The sequence below is a fragment of the Acomys russatus genome, chromosome 32, assembly GCF_903995435.1.
Source record: "Acomys russatus chromosome 32, mAcoRus1.1, whole genome shotgun sequence".
Lineage (NCBI taxonomy): Eukaryota > Metazoa > Chordata > Mammalia > Rodentia > Muridae > Acomys > Acomys russatus.
Genome location: NC_067168.1, coordinates 11718322 through 11733028, shown reverse-complemented (window position 1 = coordinate 11733028; position 14707 = coordinate 11718322). Strand labels below are relative to the sequence as shown.

At 44.9% G+C, this 14707-nt stretch overlaps 1 protein-coding gene across 1 annotated transcript in view; it reads right to left on the bottom strand.

Moving 5' to 3' along the window:
• Positions 1–14707, bottom strand: part of Sh3bgrl2 (SH3 domain binding glutamate rich protein like 2) — a 40399-nt gene that overhangs the window by 10914 nt on the left and 14778 nt on the right. The window contains exon 2 of the mRNA XM_051139967.1: positions 7213–7398. Within this exon, the coding sequence (XP_050995924.1) occupies positions 7213–7398 (186 nt within the window). The remainder of the gene's footprint in view (positions 1–7212; positions 7399–14707) is intronic.

The window sequence follows — 14707 nt, the reverse complement described above, 5'->3', positions numbered from 1 at the left end:
CTGCATTTATACACAGGAACAGTCAGCTGCATTTGTGTACAGGAACAGTCAGCTGCATTTGTACAGCGGAACAGTCAGCTGCATTTCTACATAAGAACAGTCAACTGCGTTTGTACGCAGGAGTTAGCTGCATTTCCACACAGGGAAAAAAAATGGAGGGCTGGAAGAGAAAGAAAGCAAGAACAGCTTCATAAAAATACAGTGTTTCCTGATGCATTTCGTCTGGAAGATAAAGACTTGTACACTAAAAATGACATGTGATGAAAGCAACCAGAGATACAGTAACTGTAAATCCTATGTTCACAGACTGAACACTTAATTTTGTTAAGATGTGAATACCAAGGTACAAACTACCAATGGAGCAAAATCCCTACTAAAATCCAAAGAGCAGGGTTTTTTCCCTAGAAACAGAAAAAATAAAAATAAAAAGCCCCCAAATTCCTAAGGAATGTGAAAGGAGCCCAGTCAACACATTTAGAAAAAGAAACTTCCTGAACCAACTATTTTGCAACGCTATGATCATCAAAACAGTATGACATTTGTGGAAAGAAAATATATTAGCTTGTGGCACAAAATAGGGAAGCCCAAAAGAAACCATAAATATATGTTCTAATGAGAGGAAAGGATGCTCTCCCAAATTAACAGTACTGGAAAGACTGGATGTCCTTGTGCAACAAAAATAAAGTTAGTCCTCAGACAAAAATTAGCTCAGAACATTAGATGCCTAATTAAATCTATGGCCCAAAATTTTATAGCTCCTGTAAGAAAGCCCAGAGAGGAGCTATGGATATGTACAGGTGACAGATGCAAAGAAACAGTTAATTGGTACATTAAACTGGAAAACTTTCATTCATTGAAAGATACAATCAACCATGTGAAAAGTCAAAACACCAACAGATCAGATACTGCTGAAGGCTCATGATGCAGAATATATAAAGAACAGCCCCAACTCAACAACAAAACCTACTAATGACTGAAAGGGAGGAAAATGCACCGACCAGACATTCCTCAAAAGAGAGTCTGCAATAGAGAGAAGCGACATCACCAGTCAACAAATCAATCACCAGTTATGTAAACCATATCCACAGTGAGGTAATCATCTCATACCTATGAGAGTGTTCACTACAAACACACACACACACACACACACACACTAAAAATAAGATATGTTGATAAGAATATGGAAAAGCTGGAACTTCCTGGCTCTGTTGGTGTAATGGAATGGAAATGGGTTCTTTGGCTATCCCCTAAAATAGATAGACAGAGAGACAGACAGACAGACAATCTAAAACTACCATGTAATCTAGAAACCCTACTTCTGGTCATAACTTCTGGTTACAAAACAGCTGAAAGCAGAACCTCAAAAGACTATCTTGAGTACCTGTGCTCACAGCAGCACTACTCAAAGCGGCACAGGAAGAGAAGCAACCCAGACACTACTGATAGATGAGTGAATAAACATAACGTAATGGAAGGCTACAAGGCCTTCAGACTGATCAGCAAAACATGGATGAACTTTGAGGACATTATGCTAAGTGAAAGAAGACAGTCGCATAAAGAAAAATACTGCATAACCCCACGTATGTGAATTTTCTAACAGAAAGAAGGTAGTTACCAGGGCCTGGGAGAGTACAAAGAGGAGCTGCTGCCTAAGGGATTTAGAGTTTTATCCTGTAGCACAGTGCCCCAGGGACTATGTCACAACAACATGAATAAATTCAACAATGAACTGCACACCTTAAAATGTCTGAAGCAGTAAATTTCATGTGTTTCATAACACAGAAAAGTTTTTAACAAGAAATAAACATATGTGATGATCCAAACCATCTGTGTGCTAACAGGGAGGAAGGAGATGAGTGGAAGAGGGGATGTTTTCCTCCTGTGGAGAGGAATGCTCATTTTTAGTGCATTACACGCATCAATTCAGAGAGAGAAAAAGGCTTAAAACCTCAAACGTGAGGGCTAAGCTTTCCAGACTCCAAATTAGACATTAAAACATATCAAACGCTTCTGTCTTGGGAGGTTCAGGAGGAGTCAGTCCCATCACCTGACTCCTGCGTCACAGTGAGATGCTGCAGTGAATCAGGAGCACTGGGCCAGCTAGCAGAACTGCACCAGGTGGAGTCTTGATTGCAAATACTCGACAAGGATACTGGCTGCTGGAAGAAATTTATGGAGGTATAACACCAGCTTGGGAAGAAAAAAAAAAAAAACCTACCACAGCTGGAAAAATAGTTTTAAAAACAGGAGGAACTCTTGTTGCATCAGTTGGCAAGAACATTTTCAGGCCACGCATCAGGGTTAGCTATAAAAGCCCCAGCTAAGCCAGGTCCCCATCCCTCCTACACAGGTCCTATTGCAATGAGCCTTCAACAGTACCCTGTGTTTCTCCATCACTCCCTTGGTTCCAGGGAATGCAGAACTGACAATTATAGAAGCTTGTTCAAGCAGCAGAGACTTCTCAGGGGACAAGACATCCACATCCTAAACATAGGAGTCACATGTCCACACTGTCACCAAGGAGGTGCTTACTCTAGGTCTCATCCACTTAAGCAAAGTAAAACATTCCCAGGGACTCCTGGGTACAACAGAGTGTTTGGTTCCTGTCACTTGCAACATGACAGTGTCCACAAGATGAGACCCCCCCTAGAAGTCACCACTGGGAAACAAGGTGCACAAAAGTAGGTAGAGACATAAGTCTACTGTTACATGTCCCTCTGATGCTCTGTGAAGGTCATAAGTATTTGACCTTGGAAAGAGGTCCTGCCCTAGCAGACAGATGACAGGACACTAGCAGTAGCTGCTCCTACTTCCACCTGGGACTTTTGCTGCTGAGGCAGAGGCGCAGCCATTGATCTGGCACAGTTTAATCAATATGAAAAGCCAATTCCCACACAGTCTACCTGAAGAAGTGCCATACCTGCTGCGGAGCAAAGGAACAGAAAAGCTTAGATGTCAGAAAGAGGTAAAAAGAAGAATCAAGTTAATCTTATTTTATAGCATTATAGTCCTTTATTCACCGGATACAAACTCCTGTTCTAAACCCTCAGCAGGCTGCTTACCAAGACAGGGGTAATGGTGTCTCTAGCACCTTTCTCTCAAAAGGTCAACAAAATGCGGAGTTGAAAACCAGAAACAGAAGCTCATTTTTGACATAGCTCAAAGCATCAACATCCTAAACCTCACACAGGCAGGCAGTGAATGCGGAGATGGTGGTAAATGTTAGTGAACAGAGAATAGCCAGGCCTCAGTATGCAATGGCAGCAACGGCGGAAGCGAGTCACAGCATCCAGGGCACAGTCAGTGGATAACCCGGCTACTGTGAAGGCCTGGGCAGCAGAGATGGAAAGACTACATAAATGGCAGTTCTGTTCCCAAGATGCCTCACTCTCCTCTAAGGAGTGAAAAGGAATAATGAACAGACATGTCTCCTGGAAGCGAAAGCTTTACAAATGTGGACATTGAAGAAAGGGACTGGAAAGAGATGGTACATAAACACATGACAGAGATCTTCCCACTCCGTCACTCTGCCAGTGCTAAACCATTGTGTGTTCCCAAAACAAGAGACAGAGGGCCCATTCTCTGATGAATTCAAGTGTCATCTGAGAAAAGACCTACAGATGCGGCAGCAGAGCCCACAGGAAGCAGGCTAAGAGGGGGCTCACTCATTCTACATCGCTGCCTGCCCCGAAACAACCTGCATTCACACACAGACACATGTGCAGATTTCTACACCCGGACAGAAAAGTGTGTATAAGAACTAATAAACATTGGGGAAAAAACAACCAATCATCTAGGGGGTGGGAGGGAGGGTACCTCAGTTACAGACCCAGGAGGTATAAGGCCCTTAGCCCAATCTGAGCACCAAGATAAAAGAGGGGAAGAGAATGAGAAAGAAGAGAAAAAGGAAAAGGGAAACGGGAAAAGGAGGAGAAAAGGGAAACTGGAAGAAAAATGGGAAAGAGGAAGGATGTGTAGTGGCAAGAGGCAGAGGAGGAAGAGGTCAGTGTGGATGAAGAGAAGAGCTGCTATAGAAGAAAACTTCAAAGAAATTACTGAGTATCCTCGTTGAACTCTGACCTTGTGTCATACCACAGAACATAATATTTAAAAGGGAAAGAAACAGAACAGGAAAGGGGGTGTGTGTGACATACCCTACAAAAATTAAGACACAAACTGAAGAAACTTCCCCAGAAAATAAAGTGAAAGAGACAGGTACAGGAGGAAAAGATAAAAGCACCACAAAATCACTCTTAAAAGTCCAAGATCCAATGAATGGGCACACAAGAAAACAGAGACAAGAAGGATATTTTCAAAGGAAATACTAGAAAAGTACGTAATAAGTTGTGCTTATAATTTGAGCACTCAACAATGAACTTTAGAAAATACTTCATTTACTGGAGATTCACCAAGCAACTCTGGAATACGCAAGTGTGCAACAACCCTTCCAGTTCTGCATAGCAGACACTGACAAACACCGGCAGGACCACGGGAACTACATTTGGCATCTGAGCAACATCCCTGGAAACCAGATGATAATGAAGGAACAGTCACAGATTCCTCCCCCTCCCATGCCCCCTCTTCCCTGCCTAGAGTTCTATGCCTAGAAATGACTCCACAAACAAACAAAACAAAGGCCTTTTCATAGCAGTAACCTCCCAGGGAGAAACAGCCACTGGCTTTTATGTTACTACTTTATTAGGCTAATGCAAAAAGCAATATAGTTTTTGCATTGCTGCAATTCATCATTTGATATTGGAATACATTCTTAAATAAATATAGCTATATTATACATAACTTTTACACCTATTTCTATCTTCCTTTATTTTGCTAGTGATTTATTATTAGGAGTCTGTGTTACATTATAGAACAGAAACATGTTATACAAATAGCAAATTCAGGTGATTTCTTACTTGAATTCAAAGTGGATGGTTAAGGAGTAGAGACAACGCTGAACATAACAAAACATTTGTCGGGGGACTGCTAATGAACATACAGTTAGGCAATGTTTCAATAAGCTTTGCAAAGGAGACCGAGCTTTGAAGATGAGGGGCATAACGGTGGCTACGGGAGTTGACAATGACCAGTTGAGAGCGACTGCTAAAGCCAATCCTCTTATCACAGACAGAAGGTCAGTGTGGACCATTTGGTGGCCATCTGGCACTGAAACTAACTTGAAAGGTGAAAAGGCTTGCTAAGAGGGTGCCTCATGAACTAACAGGGAGAGAGAGAAAGAGAGACAGAGACAGAGACACAGAGAAACAGAGACACAGAGACAGACACAGACACAGAGAGAAAGACAAGAGACTACGGGGGTGGGGGAGAGACTTGTCATTTTGAACCACTGTCCTGTCTTTGTGATATGTGATGAAAAGTAGTGCTGGCCAGCTTAGCATTTAGACTGAGGAGCTCCAAAGCATGTCCCCAAATCAAGTTTACACAGAAGAAAAGGGCACAGTCACAGTTGTCTCTGCCAGACTTATCACTACAGAGAACATGGAGGAGGCCCTGTCACCTGAAAGATGGCTCCACAAAGGGATGAGACAGATAGCGAGCTTCGCACACTGTCCTCGAGAAAGGACCCAACTCTCAGTATCAGTGTCGAGCCACCTGTCACACAGCCAACGCTTCAGACGCTGAACCACCTGGGCTATGAAGTTTTGCCTCATCCATCATAGTAACTCGACGCTCAATGCTTCAAGAATCTTGACAATTTTCTATGGAAAAAACACTTCTAGGGGCAGCACAATAAGGAAAGTTTTCTGTAAATTCATTAAATCCTAAGGCACAGATTTTTACACTACAGGAAGAAGCAAACATTTCTTACTGGCAAAAAAATGACAAGTCAATTACGGTGGTTTTATTTTTGATTAATAAAGATACAGTGGAGCCTAGACACGATGATTTACAATTCATGCCCTAACCTGCAATTCCTTTTGGGCCAACCCAATCCTGGTAGCTTTCTTCTGAGCTGCAGTTTATCCGCATTTCAACTAGTTCCTCACTTCAGTCATCGAGCCAAACAGAAGGCATTGGCCATCGTGAATAGTGTGCACCTTTTGTTTCTACACTTCTCCAATAAAGGACAAACTCAAGATGGTGTAACATCCTAGCCTTTATCTTCACGTGATAATTTATATGAGAATAGCTTTGGAAACAGTCCCAATCCTTGCTCAAAGAGCAGAAAACTATAGCTGACGTGTGGCTCGCAGGCGTTGCGCCTGCAGAGAGGGTACGACTAAAAGCTGAGCCTGGCACACATGCCTGCGATCCTACCACCTGGGAGGTAGACAAGATCAGGAGTTCAGTACATGGTGAGTTTAAAGACCAGAAAACTGGGGCTTAAGGCAATAAGAAACTTTCCCCATGTGCTATGGACAACACACGGCAGACAGGTGACACGGGTGCAGGACTTGCTCATCACAGGACCGTGATGACTGCGTGCAGGCGCTTCTCAGCTTTATGTTCTCATGTCCCACTCTCTTCTCTGCCTCTACAGCCACCAAGTGTACTATCACCCATTTCTCCACCCTAATGACAACCCAGCCACTGGCAGCATCTGTGACGCCCCGCATTGTAGCTCCTTCAAAAAGGATTGCAATCCCAAAATAAACACATGTGTATGGAATTTGTAGCTGTGGCTAAAGTCAAATCCCAACCTACTTAGTTGGAACAAGCTCCTCAGATTTGTTTCTTAACCTAAGAAATAAGCCAGGTGGGCTACTCGACAAAACTGACCAAATTTTCTCATACACTGCCCAGCAGGAAGGCACCCAAACAGACTTTAGCTATTCGCAGCAATCCCTCTGTTGATAATCTTTTTTTGAATATGAGCTCTGTTTTCTAATCAGCTCTCACTGGGGAATAATGATTCAAGAATAATTAGCTCGTCAAACTGGCCCCCAAATGCTTTAATGAAGAGACGTGCTTGAAAAGTCAGAATACAATAGACGCGCTCTCCACCTGCTTTCCGAAGCAGGGAAGGACAGGACAGATGACTGACAGGTACCCTTGAACTCCATTACAGACCACACAATTCTCTGACAACCCCCTATCTGTGATGCTGAACCGGTAACTGCTCTGAGCTCTACTCTGCTAGGCCAGTGACCCTGAAGAGGGGCTGCACGAAGCTACTGCCTTTACTGAAGAGGATCTAAATGCACTGGAGGTATCACGCAATGGGTAACAAAGGGAAACAGTTCAGCCACTTACCCCACAGTATCGGTCCCCATTAAATATCTGAGGTGGCAGCGGGTTGCCCTGCGCAGGCTTCTTCTCAGGAGGGACGTTTTTGTACATCCACTGCCTCTGTTCTTCTGACATGGTGATGTCCACCTCCTCAAACTCTATCTTGTTGGCTTCCAGAAATCTAACCACATCCTGCTGCTTCTTCTTGATCTAGAGAGAAGATAAACAAAGAGAAACGCTTACCTGATGCAGTAAGTGTGTGTTTGCAGATTCAACTAGTCCAGACTCCCCCATGGTCCAAGGAGATGTGCACTGCGGCCCTCACGGTCTACGTAGGCCAGGACTGAGCCAGCTCTGATGCAGTGAGTCTTACACCCAGACATCCCGGAAGGCTAGTGCTCAACTCTGACTGCCTACAAGGACAGAGGATGAGGTGGCAGTTGAGATGAGACACTCACTGCCTTAGTTCTCGGCAGGCCATGCCACTCCCTATCTCCCGCCTGCTAGAAACTGACACAAGCAGGCTCCCGCTGTTTAGGACCATTTGTATGCTATGCATATCCCATCTGAGGTGGACACTTCGGTGACCAGCGAGAGCACCAACACTGTTACCCCTCTCAGATACTCCGCAGGTATAATCATGACCAGAGAATGATGCGTTCACCAGTTCAAGAGAGGAAACACTGCTCCTCACTTCTAGGTAACACAAAACCACAAACACCTCTCAGAGAACTGTCTTAACCCTCCGACCCTCCACGATTCCCTTTCCAGTCACTAGGGGTCAGCATGTCTCAGCCACTTCAGTGGCCTTCCCAATGTAATGGTATGCATCCACTAATTTACCTGGGGTGCTAATATTCAGTGTCTTAAACACAGCGTGTTGAACGTAAAGCATGGCTGCCTTTTCTAAGTGATTGGAGAAGACGCCGTTTTAAAACTGTGATGAATCAACACCCAGAGCTTGAAGAACAAACTCTCACACAGATTTGCTCTACCTCCATTCCCAGAAAGCCCTGAGAAATCACCAGCAGTATGTGACTCTTAAGGTTGGAAATCTGCAATATACTATAAGCAAACAGCTCTCCCTGATCACTGGGTCCATGAACGACTAACACGACGGTGCGGTTATACAGACGCAGATAAAATGCCAGCAAAACAGCACCTCGCGCAGGTACGTGGATCTGGGAATTATCCAAATAGATAATGAAGCCATCTTTCATTTCTGAAAAGGTGACTGTTTACCCTCACATCAGATATATAATTTCAGAAATGCTCTTGCATTGTTTAGAAACTTTAACCTGAGGGGGGAAATTACTCAGTCAGCTTGAAAACTGATTTTATTGCTCCTACAGTTTATTGTCTCTACAGTTAAGAAAACCAAGGTCAAGAGTGGTTCCCCAGTGTTTGATTAACGTCTGACAGCTGGTGTGCTCTTAAAACACTCAGTGCATCCTCCCACCTTACAGCCTTCCTTTCTAACCCCCGTCTGCTCTGAGGGACCAGGCATACTTCTAGGCAGGCACTTTCTTCCATGATCCAGCTTCTTGACTCTAAAAAGCCTCCGAATTTTGAGATCATAACAGTGGCCTATAGTCCTATTAATACTAAGCCACACAACACATACCAAAATCCAGGAGTGGGACTAGAGCCCAGCTTTGTTGTTGTTGCTTTGTTTTGTTTTTTGAGACAGAGTTTCTCTGTGTAGCCTTGGCTGTCCTGAGCTAGCTTTGTGGACCAGGCTGGCCTCGAACTCGTAGTGATCCACCTGCCTCTGCCTCCCAAGTGCTGAGATTAAAGGCGTACGTCACCATGCCCAGCCTAGAGCCCAGCTTCTTAAAACTCCCCTAACCCTCATAGAGGGTCCCATGACAGGTTGTCGGGGTGGGGTAGGAGGTTTTGAACTCTCAGCAGGCCACATATTAATTTAAAACCCAACATATAATGAACCTGAGGTGTTTGTGGCAACAATGACCCCATGAGGGTCACTGATGCACGACATCACTGCATCCTAGGTTCTGAACACACAGTACTTGCGGTATGTTCTGTGAAGGCCCTCACAAAACTCAATGCCAACAAACGCTGCCTAAAGCACCGTGGCTGGAGACTACCGTGTGTTGTGAGCTGCAGCACTAATCTCATCCCTCACCTCCCAGCAGCTTTCTCCTAGTTCCATCGCTTTAGACATCAGATCTAGACACATACATCTGAGGGGAACTCACTCAGGGCAGGAGCTGATGCAGAGGCCATGGAGGGGTCCACTCGCAATGGACGAGGCCCTTCCCCATCAATCACTAATTTAAAAAATGCCTTATGGGCTCGCCTTGACCCTGATCTTACGGCAGGGGCGGGGGGGGGGGGGGGCGTACAGCATTTCCTCAACTGAGGCGCATTCCTCTCAGATGACTCTAGCTTGTGTCAAGTTGACATACAACCAGTTAGCACAGAGATGATCTATATTTTTAAAAGAGGCACAGCCAGGTCTGTGCTTCAAAGGGATAGGTTTTGTTTTTGGTTTTTTGCTGTATGTACAGCTTAAGAACAAAAAAGAAGGAGAAGCAGCCCTGCTGTGAACTGTTAGCACTGTTCTGGAAAGATCTATAAGACGGATCAATAGGTTTCAAATAGTATAGGCCAGGCTAAGTTTTGTTTTGTTTGTAAAGAAAAACAATGAAAAAATCTGGGAACATATTTGTCAGATTGAAAAGAAGAATGGGGCAGGGGTGGGGATAAAAGGACCTGGAGGGTTCAGGAGCCCCACAAAGAGACCATCAAGGCTGGCAGATCTGGATTAGGGGCGCTGCACAAACTGTTGCACCAAGGACAGTGCATGTAGTAAACCTAGACCCCCTGTTCAGATCTAGCCAATGGACAGCTCATTCTCCATGGTTGAGGGGGAAAGTGGGGACTGCCTCTGACATGAACTCTGGTGCCCTCCCCCCCAATTTGATCACTTCCCCTTGGTGGAGAGGCCCTGAGCATGTAGAGGAAGGGGAAGCAGGTTAACTGGATGAGACCTGATAGGCTGTGGTCAGATAGTGGGGGAAGAGATTACCCTTCTGTCAGAGGTCTAGGGGAGGGGAATAGGGCAGAAGAGGGAGGGCGGGTGGGACTGGGAATATACAAGTGAGGGGATAACAATCTGGATGTAATCTGAATAAATTTAAAAAAAAAAGAAGAAGAAGAAGAACTCTTGAAGGTCCTGTAAGAAACTATTAGGAGGTGCTGGGAGGCAGGGACAAAGTGGGAGACTGGAGGGACTGGAGGAAAGTTAAGACTGAGTAAGAGGACAGTGGGAGCCAGGGCTTTACTCTAAAATCTTTTTGGACATTATGAATGTGTGACTATTCAAAATGTTAAGAAGAAATGTATTTCAAGAAACAGAGGGGCAGATTAGATAGAGGCTTACAGAGAACTAATTGCCCAACTAACAGGAAGACAGCTCAAAGCATTTTCTCATCAACCTCCAGGTTACCTTCAGTAATGAGAAAGAAGAAATAGGGCTTGGGGGGCGGGGAACCTTAGAGGATTAGCTAATCCTCCTCAGTGAATCCACCACATATACAGAGTAGGGGAAGTCTAACCAAAGAACCAAGTATCCCAGAGGATGTCTGTGACACTGGCTGTCCGGAAGGAAGATGAGTAACACCACACCAGCTGTTTAGAAGCTACAGAGGTGGCCTGGAACTGTGGAGCTGGGGCTTGCGAGGGGGGTAGGGCCATAGAGAACACCCAGCCTCATGGGTGGGCCCCAGGTGACAGCAGGAAGTGCTGGAGAGGACACTGGAGTAGAAATACAAACAGCACTCATGACCAGCTCCTTCACAGGAAACATTTGTTCTCTCCAAGTTTCAAATTTTACGAGTCCTTTTTTTTTCTTCTTTTTTCTTTCCATTGCTGGGCAGATAGAAGAAAAGTAAATTGTATGACCACAGTCCATGACTCCATCTGAGCCAATTGATCCACAGGTGGAAGGTACGCGCAGCTCACACTTGTTTTTACTCAAATACAATAGAAGCCACTGCAAACAATGGCTATTTACCCATAACTAGCCCCACCCTTTTAATAACAGAAGTCTGTTCCCAAACAGCCCTTACTCTGCTACAGAAACCAGTTTTCCCCAGTCTTTGGAGTAGGAAGTGATCCCCAACACAGTGTGGCTGGTGAGATGTACGGAAGCGAACCCCATGAGCTAGAGACAAATTCCAGCTAGGTGTGGCTGTGTCTGCTGGCCCAGCAGGCAGGGGCTGAGAACAGAGGATTGAGTGAGCATTCAAGACCAGTCTGGGCTGCACAATGGCATACCCTCTCCACTCCTTCTTTCTTGCCCAATAGCAGTTGGGGTGACCTGGAGAGACAGAAAACCCTTCACGAATGTGGAAACAAACATCATCTGCAGGAGCCTCAGTCCCTGCTGACATCTTACAGCTGCCACCCCAACCTTTTCCTTACCCTGAACGTTCTTTATTAGACAAAGAAACTCCTAATAAGGGAAGCCATTCAGCATTTGAGTGACAGAGGGAAGAAGACTGCAGCAAAGTATGAGGCTAGTTTGGGCTATAATTCTAGGCTAGCCAAGACTACATAATGAGACTCTGTCTCAAAAAAAATTTGTGTGTGTGTGTGTGTGTGTGTGTGTGTGTGTGTGTGTGTGTGTATGTGTATCAAAAAATAAATAAAATTTCTGGTTCATTTTCCCAGTGAGCCCTCCTCACTTACTGGAGTGTTAAACCAGCCAGCCATTCTAGAACTTTCTACTCCCTTTCAAGTTCTCTATTTTTCTCCACAGCCAGCACTTGTTTTATATCTGAACATTTGTCTCCTCACATGGAATATAAATTCCGCAAGGACAGGCAGTTTTGCCTGTTCTGTGCACAGCATGTCGCACAGCAGATATACAATGCATATTTGTTAATGAACGCAGTTTTCATCTGCAGCTAGGAGCAAACACCTCACAGTAGCACCTCCTTGTACGTCAACCCTCTCTAACCACACTACAGGCATTTCAAAGCCTGCATGCTCTAACCCCTTACCTGGTGTTTCCTTACTGCTGTTGTCACCTCTCTCCACAGTACAAATTCTGCAAACCTAAACTGGCCACACAGGTGGTCCTCGGTGAGAATTCCTGAGAGAAAGACTGCAGATCCCCAGTCCCACTCAAGCCCTGCAGTGGAGAAGCTATCCAAACTAAACCTCAACCTAACTTAACTGAAAGTCAACCCAATAAAAATGTGGTTCAAATACTCTGATTTCTCAACGTTAAAGCTATATGAATTTAAAGGCAGTGTACCTAGGCTCTTCTACCTAATTGTAATCAACTGCCGTGATTCAAAGCTATCTGGGCCCTAAGTGTGAGAGAACACACTGCTTCGAACTGACAGTTACTGAAGAAGTCAGGTTTAACTACATAACACTCCTGTTTACACATTTCTAGTTTAAATTCTACTATTAATTTGTTTTAAACAAGAACACAATTTAGAGATACCCAGTACCCACCCCTGGCCTCGTGGCAGGCACCACTACCATGAGCAAATACGTGAGGGAAAGATGGAGTACACAGTGGAGAGATGAGAGAGAAAGCTAAGCCGAGTGGTTCTTCCGCTGTGGGAAGAGATATAACTGGAGGCTTCGGTGAAAAGCAGGCGGATATGAGGAGCCTGTACAACCACCTGAGACCATAGAGATGTCTAGGCTCAAAGGACCATGTCTGGGTCTGTGGTCCTACAGCAGCCAGGGTCTGTTGAAGTCTAAGGCCCACACTACCACCAAAGGCCATGCAGATGTCCAAGCACTTTGCTGAGCTGGCCTGGCCCCTCAAGTCTGGGCAGTACAGGAGAGCTGGCCCCATTGGCGGGGACACATGAGAGCTGGCGGGCTGACTAACTCAGCTACCACGCAGGCCCAGATGCTGGCCATGAGCTGTCCCATGACAACTTACTGTGAGTCACTGGTCTGGTTCGAGGCAGTGAATATTTGCAAGTGAAATGTGTGGACAAAAAGGTGTACCGTGTGACACACCAGGACACATAACGGCTTCCACAGTGAGGTTTGTTTGTTTGTTTTCTTTTGAAGGGTAGATTACAAAGGTGGAGGGCAGATATGGAAGGACTGGGAAATGAGTGTGGTTGGGGGTGCATGATGTGAAAATCACAAAGAATCAATTTAAAAAACTTAAAAGATACAGTAGGTTGCATGTGGGTTCTATACAAATACTGAAGACCTTTATGTAAAGAGCTTGAGTATTTCTAGTTTCTAATTCTAATTGGGGTTTTGTTATTGTTGTTTGTTTGATTTTGTTTTCTTTTTTGAGTCAGGGTCTATTATTTAGCTCGGGTTGTCCTGGAGCTTACTATGTAGACCAGGTTAGCCTTGAACTCACAGAGATCTGCCTGTCTCTGTCTCCCAAGTGCTGGGATTAAAGGTATATGCTATCAAGTCCAGCCTGTATTTGAGTATTTTGATATTCCTGTGTATGTGTCCTGGCACCAACCCCCTGTGGATATGAGGGGACTGTAGAATTATTACATTCTTTTTCTGTGCTAACAACAACAACAAAAAACATAACTTAGTGCTTTGTTTTCACTAGTTGCTGCTAGATTTACAAACTGATGCTAAGTGAAAATCAGGCAAGGATGTTGCTTTGTTGTGTCTGCTTCTCACTCCTAGTCTGGGACTCTGTCACGCTTGGCCACTTCCCCAAACACTTCCAGACTCTGAAGCAAAGTCCTCAGACATGACTGATGACAACCTTCCTGGCCACTCGTGGCAAAACTTTCCCTTTGGTTATACACCCCTAGATCTGCAGAGGACCCCAATGCCTGCACCTCAGTGTTAATGGTACACCCCAAGTGTCTCAGCAGTGAGCTGTCTGGACTTGTGCTGCAGTCTTTGCTGACATGGCATGGTCACTCAGTGACCCATGGAAATCTAAGTAAAGATGCTTGTGGCTTTTACAGGCCCTGACAACCTCTAGGGAGTGAATCAGAAGACAGGCTAAATAAATCACACTGCCCCTGACCCAGGCTTACACCCTAGTCTGTGGCAGTGGCCTCCAAATAAACTTTCATGCCGCCACTCTCTTGTAGGATTAGTTCTTTCCCGGGAGGATGCTAGTTAATTTGTATGACTAAGCAGCCCTGTCCACAGGCTTCCAACATGTCACCTCTTGTTTAAATTCCAAGTGTGTGAGCTGATGTGCCTCCATGGGACTCACTTGTAAATAGGAAGGCATAATCAATTTGAGTGACATGTGGTTTGGTTTTGTTTTTTAAATTGAGATTTAATGTATACAATTGTGGGCAAGCAAGTTTAATTACAGACAAATTAAGCACACACAGAGGACAAGGAAGACCTGGGGGCTGAGGTGGGGGGGCAGGGCAGGAACAGACTGGCCTGGTTGTAATCAGAGTCCTGCCGGGTAGGAGTGTTAGGAAAATTACTTAGCTTCTCTCCCAGCCTCAGTGGCCGAAAGTGTGAGATGAGCCCCGGACCTTCTCACTGTCAATGATAGAAAGGTGACAGT